The sequence below is a fragment of the Entamoeba invadens genome, assembly GCF_000330505.1.
Source record: "Entamoeba invadens IP1 unplaced genomic scaffold scaff_1105074726713, whole genome shotgun sequence".
Taxonomy (NCBI): Eukaryota; Evosea; order Mastigamoebida; family Endamoebidae; genus Entamoeba; species Entamoeba invadens.
This window is the reverse complement of record NW_004443770.1, coordinates 470,532-478,774: the sequence shown is the minus strand read 5'-3', so window position 1 is coordinate 478,774 and position 8,243 is coordinate 470,532. Positions and strand designations below refer to the sequence as shown.

The following is an 8,243-nucleotide window of genomic DNA, read 5'->3' as shown; positions in this document are numbered from 1 at the left end:
GGATGTGCAGAGTCATATGGATACTCTTTTTCTACTGGGTCTTCTAATATCAATTTGATCTGGTCAAGTTCAGCGGTGTTGAACCTTCGAATCCGGCCAGAATCATCAATTCCTTGTTCACACATAATGACTAAGAGAGGCATCAACTGCTCGCTGGGGACAAAACAATTGCCTTTAGACACAATTTCATTATCAAAGTGGATGTCTATTGGACACTCTTTGTATTCGTCGTAGTACACATCTTGGTTATTCAATATGTTTCTACACGTCATCTCCTTTCTGTTTGTCGTTTCAGTCAAGTCCCACAAGATAGTTGGTATTATTTGGAAGTGGAAGTCGTGGTAGTACTGTGTGACATCTTTCATCCCATAACTCCTCACTTCCAATTTGATCTTCTCTCGGTTCGTCAAGTTCAAATCAGTGTATGTAAAGTAGTTGAAAAGACACACAGAATCTTTCCCAACATAAACTGAATTTCTGTCCCTGAATGTGTTACACACACCATCAACCTCTCTGTTACAACAGGGGTCACTAATCATCAACGGATCCTCTTGAAATTTATCACAGTACCTCCAGTCATTTGACACCTTTTTATTCTCACTCAAAAAGACATAGTCCAACATTGGTAAGCAGAAATACCCTTGGAACGTAAATGACATTAAAAGAGAAATGTCCTTCCCTACAGACCAGCCAGTAGAGTTAATAATAGTTTCCCAATCCTTCATTGGTGTCTCGTAATCTTGTGGAAACCCTTTTTGGAAGAAAGAAGCACATTGTTTGACTTTAAAGTCGACAAAGACGTTTCCAGTCAAATTGAAGAGGTTGCTCTCCTTCATGTTTCCTCCTTTGATCTGAAGAGCCTTTAAAGTCTTTCCAAATGTCGGTTTAGACAGTATTTTGTTATCAATGGGGTACGACATGAACGCTACAAACGCAGAAGTTTTTGTTTGTGATGGTTTGTGAAGAAAAGATGTCGAATTAAAAAAGTCTGGTAATGGGAAGAATGAAGTTTGCCACCCATAATCCATCAACCTTGATCCTACGGCGGTGTCCATGACATGGTATGTGTACTCTTTTATGGAAGTCTCGCCTGTGAAGTCGTCTTGAAGAGTGAGGAACAGCTGAGGTGCATTTGCATTATCGTCGTCTACTTATTATTCCATATTTCATTTACTATTTATTTAAGTAAAATTACTATTAAAAGATAGCAATTTAACACGTTACTTGAAATATTAAACAAACAATATATATCGTATTCCTTCGTAGATGACACGACTACCATTTCTAAATTGGGGTAAAAGCTGAATGAAGATTGAAAAGAGCCACCTTGGATATAAGGAGCGTCAGGGTTTTCTTCTTTTTCAGCTTCAATATTGGTATTCTGGTCGATAGCCCATAGGAAGGCCTTCTTTACTTTTTCATGAGAAGTTAGCCCAGGTTCTTCGACATAAGATTCAAGAGAAAAAACGCAAGAGAAAACGACAATTGGTATTAAAATAGTGGAAAACATTATTGGTTTTCGAGTTTCGTGAATGGAAATAACTGCATTGTTGCTTGGTAAGGATCAGACGATAATAAGTATAGTTTATATAACTATTTAATGAGATTGCAACTTAAGATGCGAAAAAATGTGGACAATTTATAGAAATGGTCATATTTGACTGCGAACAATTCATCTCCATTATATATAGTTTATTTTTACTTTATTTATTATTGTTGAGCAATAATCAACTCAGTTGTTAACACTAAAGAATCAAATTGTGATTTTTAAACAGTTATTTATAAGTGTGAGTGGAATATTTTAAATAGAATGACAATTTTTCAATGTAATTATATTTTTTAAATAAAATAACGATATTTAAAAAAAGCCAGTATTTATAATTTAAAGTTATCTGGTGGAGAAAAAATCGCTTTAATTTTGTGTAAACAACGGGCATTAGGTAAAACATGGAAAAATTTTGAAACAATTGGATTAAATTTTTGGGATGGCTTCCTGAAATATTCAATTTTTCATCGCCAAAAATATATTAAATGACATTTTATGACCGAATGTATTGTTTTTACTTTGACAATGTATCTTTATTAATTGTTGTTCATTTAGTGTTATATATTTAGAAAGGAGGAATTTTCCGACAAAAAATAAATTGTCGGCAAAATATAATAATGTTTACCATAAAAAAATAATTTTTAACAATTCTCATTAGAAAACTTGTCAATAAGAGCTTAAAATACAAAGTTAAAAAAAGACAAAAGCTGTTTAGTATTGAACAATGGTTTAAGTATAAGTTAAGAAAAAAAGACTGAAAAAGAAAAAAAAACATTATTTTGGTTGATTAGTTCTAAAAAATTAATTTTTTAAGACAAAAATACCGGATTAATAACGTAAATGTTTACAATTAATCAACAATTGTTATTACAAAATCAATTTTCAAAAATGTACAGTATATCCTTAAAAAATCCGGGCCTATCGTTTTTTTATTTTTTTTATTTTTTAGCAAAATTAAAACCGGGCCTAATTATTTTTTCCATAACAATAAAAACAACAAAAACAAAATAACAATATAAAATTGATTTTAGCATAAAGAATAAATATATAAAGGATATTTTTAGGTATTACAATTAAATGGGAAGACAAAAGTCTTACACAATAAAGTTTAAATTAGACATACTTAAGCCATCTCTTCCTCATGATGGTGTTCCCAGAAAATCACTGTACTCAATTAGTAAAGATAGAAACATTCCTTATACAACAGTGAAACGGTGGTCATGATGTTAAGCCAATTAAAAAGGCGGACAACAAACAGTCAAGAAGGAAATCTTTGGGTTCTGGAAGACGCCCAAAATGTTTTAACATTGAAAACGAATTGTATATATTTGTCAAAGAATATAGACGAGACAACAAAATAGTCAACATGCCATTGATTCTCGACTTTTTGAAGAAGAGAAAAACTTTGATAAAAGAACACAAACAATAGAAATGGGTTTATGGAATAATAAGGCGATTTGGATTGTCATTCGAAGAGTAACTCACTCTTTCATTGAAAATCCCAAAATGAAATTGCAAAAACCAAAGAAACAGTTCAACATTTAATGAAAAATTGAAAACATTCTTGATGGCATCGAAAATGATGCAATTATGAATTTGGATGAAACTGTAATTGATTTTGATATGTGTCCAGATACAAAGATTGAAATGAAATGTGTGAAACATGTTTCAGTTGCAACTTGTGGAAAAGAAAAATTGAAGGTATCATTCATTGTGGCTATAACCAAAAATGGGAAAGTTTTAACTTTTTTGGTTGTTTTTCCCAGACTTAAAAATGCTCCAAAAACTGAAGGTATTATTGCTGTAGTGAATCACGGTGGTTGTAACGATTCCGAGAAAATGCGAAGATGGGTAGAAGAAGGGCTATTTTTATACAAAGAAAAAAAATGGGACTAAAGTGAGGCGAGAAACTCACACCTGGAGAAAAACCCACACCCATTTTCTTTTTTCTTCTTTGAAAAGCTGTTGAATGAAAAAAGGTTCAGTCTCAGTTTTTTGATTAATTAAGAATGTTCTTATAATTAAAATACAATATAAAAACTTAATGAAATTAACTTTAAATAACAAATATAAATTATTAGGAAATTAAAAATTAATAAATATTATCCTGATATTTCTAATGAAGTTATTAATAAGCTTTTGAACATATTTTAGGTTTAATTTTAATATAACTTATTAAATGTTTAGATTAAAAAATATAATATAAGGTTCACTTCCTAATACATACTTTAAACAATTAGTTACTGATTAGTTTAATATAGTATCTAAACTATAGATTGTTATTCAGTTTATTAACCATAAAAATATTAATAAGTAATCAATAATTTATATCCACTTTAAATCCATTTCTAATAGTTAATATTGTGTATTTATCAGCCACTTAAACATAATAAATGACACAAAAAACAAACAAACATTAGTCGCGCGTAATTTGAATTATCTAATTGTTAATTTATATGCGCTATGTGTATAAATAAATAAAATTGCCAAACGGTAATGGGAATCCGCAACAACTCAACACAAACAAGTCTCTGTTGTTTGTGTTGAGTTTGATTATTTGAACTGGTTTATCTTAATTTTATGTTCTTAATAAAAGTTTTTGAGGAAAAATAATGGTGGATATAAAACCCATCTAATTTTTCAACAACCAAAGTCATTTTAATAGTTTATATTAATATAATTATTATAATATGTATAGTTTGTTGGTGTTGTTTTAATAAATATTTTTATTAAAAGTATTTAATTTAAGTTAAACAATTTTTTAATTTGTAAAAAAAACAAATAGTAGAAATATATTTTTTTTATTATAATTGATAATGATTGATATGAAATAAAACACATTCTGTTACATCTTTTTATAATGTTACAGTATGATATAACGCAGTGATACATTATAGTACTGTTGATGTACATTCGTTTGTATATCATAATTTTTGTTTTTATTTACAAATTAATAAAAAAGATATGTGTCAAAAAGACACATCTTGACTTTTTTATTGTTTTTGAACTTATTTAAAAAAAAATAGTGATATTATACACACAACCGAGCTTTAATATAGCATCTTCACGAAAACGTAATTGAATTTGACTCGTGAGTATTATAGATATAAAAGAAAATATTTTGATCAAAAAATAAACATTTTTCTGGAAAAAAGCAAATTTTTGAATATTTTTACTATTCATTACTATATTATAGAATTTGTCTTGTGAAAATTTAAACTATTTTTAGAAATTGGGTTTTGATAAACTATTACAAGTAAAAAATATAGTTTAAATCATTAAACTATATATATAGTTTATATAATAGTATATTTGTTTTTTGAATAAACACAAATTTGAAACACTGTTATAATAAACTAAAAGTACTTAAAAATCCGGGCCATTTTTGTTCTTTGATAGTTCATTTTGAATCAAACTCGAATCATTTTTTATTTTTGAATAAAAAACACTAAAAAGGAAGAAAAAGAAACTACAATAATACGACTTTTTTTTATTTTTTACATGTTCTGGAAGAAAAAACACAATAATTTGGGTAAAAGAAGAAAAAGGAAAATGGGTGCGGGTTTCTCGCCTCACTTTACCCAAAATTGTCCTTTTTATGGACGGGTTTTCTGTTCACAAAAAAGTGTTCAATTCTTCAAATGTCGATTACTATGCAGTACCTGTTATATTCCTTTCGTGTTGTACTTCTTTTTTCAACTATTAGATGTTTGTGTGTTTAAGGGGTTTTAAAAAATATTCGAAATGAGTGGATGTTGTGGATGAAAGATAAAGAAAAATCAATTGTTACAAAGAAAAAAGGAAACAAGAAAAGTGCAACAAGACAAGAAGTGTGTAAATGGATTTTACAATCAATTAATTCGATGAGCCAAAAGAAAATACACGACTCGTTCAATGTGTGTGGTATTGATCAAAGAACTCTTTAAACTCGTATCAAAATGATGTATAACCAAATTGCTGACAGAGTATATGATGCTCTTTCGCACATTGAGAACGGTTTTATTTGATCTTTTCTTTTTTCCATATTTTTATTTAAATTTTATTTTTTTATTTTTTTAACCCTTGCGTCTATGTAAAGGGGTGGAAAAAACAGCTTTTGATAATTTTTGGTGAATAATGGTAAAATGTTTTCTAATTGTTATTTGATTTTATTTTTTTTATTTAAACAAAAAGAAAAAAAACATCATTTTCATTTTGCCTGAGCATTTTTTCGAAGTGTTTAGAAGAAGGCTGTTAAAGTCTATTTATATTACAATGAAAAGCTGAGTTATTACAGAATTTATTTGAAAGAAAACGGGAAACAGCTTACATTCATAAGAAATATAACCAAATATACATAAATTTTTAATTAAATTTTATTATAATATATTAGTGTAGTAAACGCAGTGTTTGTTAGTTTTATATCGTTTGAATTAACAAACCAAATTATCATCTTTGCAGTCTGCCTTATCATCATCTTCCTTATCTTCAGAGCAATTTAAATTAAGTCTTTTTGTCATTGTTGTTTTTGTGCTTTATTTTGTCTTCATAAACACATGAGTTCAAGTCTAAGTTGTCACTGTCGTGGTTTTGATGATGTTAAACATAATAAACAAACTGTTTGACCTTGCAATGAACGAGATAATTTGATATGGTCGCTTTTGGAGATCTCCTTATAAACCCTTATTTTTGGTAAAAAAGAACTTACATTTTTTTTCTAGATCATGTTTGCGATAAAACAATACCAAGTATGTAAATTTTGATTATTAGTAAAGTTAGAGCATTATGTAATTATTTTGCTTGGATATTGTCAAATGAAAAATAATTTTGTTTTTAAATGTTTAATATGTTTTAATATATGATTTATATTAAAATTAATGACATTGCGAAAGATAAAAATGGAATTGTATTAATTAATAAATTAACTATTTATTATTATAATTTAACCATATCTGCACCTAAAATTTACTAATAAAATTAATAAATTTACTATTAAATAATAATATAAACTATAATTATCATATTACTTATGCTCAAATCCGAATAGAATAAACATGAATTGATTCATTTGACACAACGTATCGAATCTGTGGTTGTCGTTGTGTATCTCTTTTGAACTATATAAGTGTTGAGTCGTTTTCTTTATTTTTCAGACCCACCATTTGATCAATTTTTGAAACAAGTTATAGTATAATTTATAATAAATTTATTAATGTTTTTAGTTATTTTGTTCTTCTTTATAAAAGTATGTGCGAAAATCCCAAAATGTTACATTTATTTACTGTAATAAAATGAACAATACAGTCAATCAAATGGTAAGAAAGTTGTAGATAATCATTTTTTATAATTAGTGGATAAAGGTATAAAAACACATTTAAGATAAACAACACAACAACTTTCACTTTGGCACCAGGTCTTCTCAATAACGTATTTGGTTGATAACAGTCAATGTCTCCATGATGTTTTCAACAATTCTAATTGAAATGCACTTTTGGGCAAGCATTTTGGCTGGCGGGAAAAACCGCTTCACTACCATTTACTTGTTTTATTGTATAGAAAAATAACGTTTTTTGGCATTTTGCCGAGTTTTAAAATAAAAAATAATACGGTGGCGAAAAACCGCTTTAGATCTGTTTTTGTCTTTTCTAAACCAAATTCTTATTGTTTTATGATGAAAACTTATCCAATAACCAAATATTGCATTTTTAAATTGTGAAAAAATAGTATGTTTTTTCTCTGCATACAAATATTTTTAAACAAAATGTATTGAATAACATACAAAAACACACAATAAACTTGAATTTATTCACCATACAGAAATGATTGCCGCACTTTCGGATCGTCCACAGTATCCTCCCAGTCTTTTTTAACATTTCTATACACGGCGGGAAACCCCGCTTTACTACCATTTAATGATAAAATTACACATAATTATAACCAAAGTTTCAATTTGCCTCAAATAATTGAGGTTTTGGTGAAAAAAAAGCTAAAAAAACACGAGAAATTATAACGGACATGTGCAGCGCCCTTTTACTGCTTCTAATAATTTACACAAAATTATCCGTCTTACATTGTTTTTATTGACCAATATTAAAAAATTGCTTCGTTTATTTTGTAAAAAGTTTCAAAAAAGCAAGTACAACGAAATAACGAGTCATTTATCGCTTGCTTGACAGGCACTTGAAAAACCGCTGAGAATGGATGCACTCACGTTCAGTTGGTGAGTAAATCCAAAGTGCGTTTTTTTCAGTTTGGCTTTGAAATGCATTTATGAGCGAATGAGGAATCCAACAAGAGGGGGTGTTAAATAAAGGTGCAGTCGGTTTTTGCTGAGAAACATTGAAAAGTGGTCTATTAAAAACATTTTCTGGTCCGTGTATTAACTATGTTGCTCGAGAGGTAATAGATTTGACTGTTGAGTATTTGTTTAACGGATGATTAAAAAATTGAAAAAAAATAATAAGGAGTGAAAGGGGATGTGAAAAAAAGGTACACTCGCGGGTTAGTGTTTTTGAGTTTTTTATTTCTGCAAAAAAATGAAAAAATATTTAATAAAAAGTTCATTTTATTTGATAAATTCTGAGTTGTTTTTTGGTTATTTTGGCTTTAAAGAACAGTTTCGAAGTCAATCTTTGTTGCTCTTCCTTTTATCATTCGGCAAATCCAGCCTTTACTTTACATAAAAAATAATTCACAAATTTCAATAACAAACATCGGC

General features: G+C 28.4%; 1 protein-coding gene across 1 annotated transcript; it reads right to left on the bottom strand.

The window, feature by feature from the left end:
• On the bottom strand, positions 1-1,510 carry EIN_431080 (hypothetical protein; the record flags this gene model as incomplete). Its single annotated transcript, XM_004262005.1, has 2 exons — positions 1-1,147; positions 1,243-1,510. Coding segments are annotated over 2 exons (1,415 nt in total), but the record flags the coding sequence as incomplete, so codon positions are not given.
• Between the last annotated feature and the right edge of the window lie 6,733 nt (positions 1,511-8,243).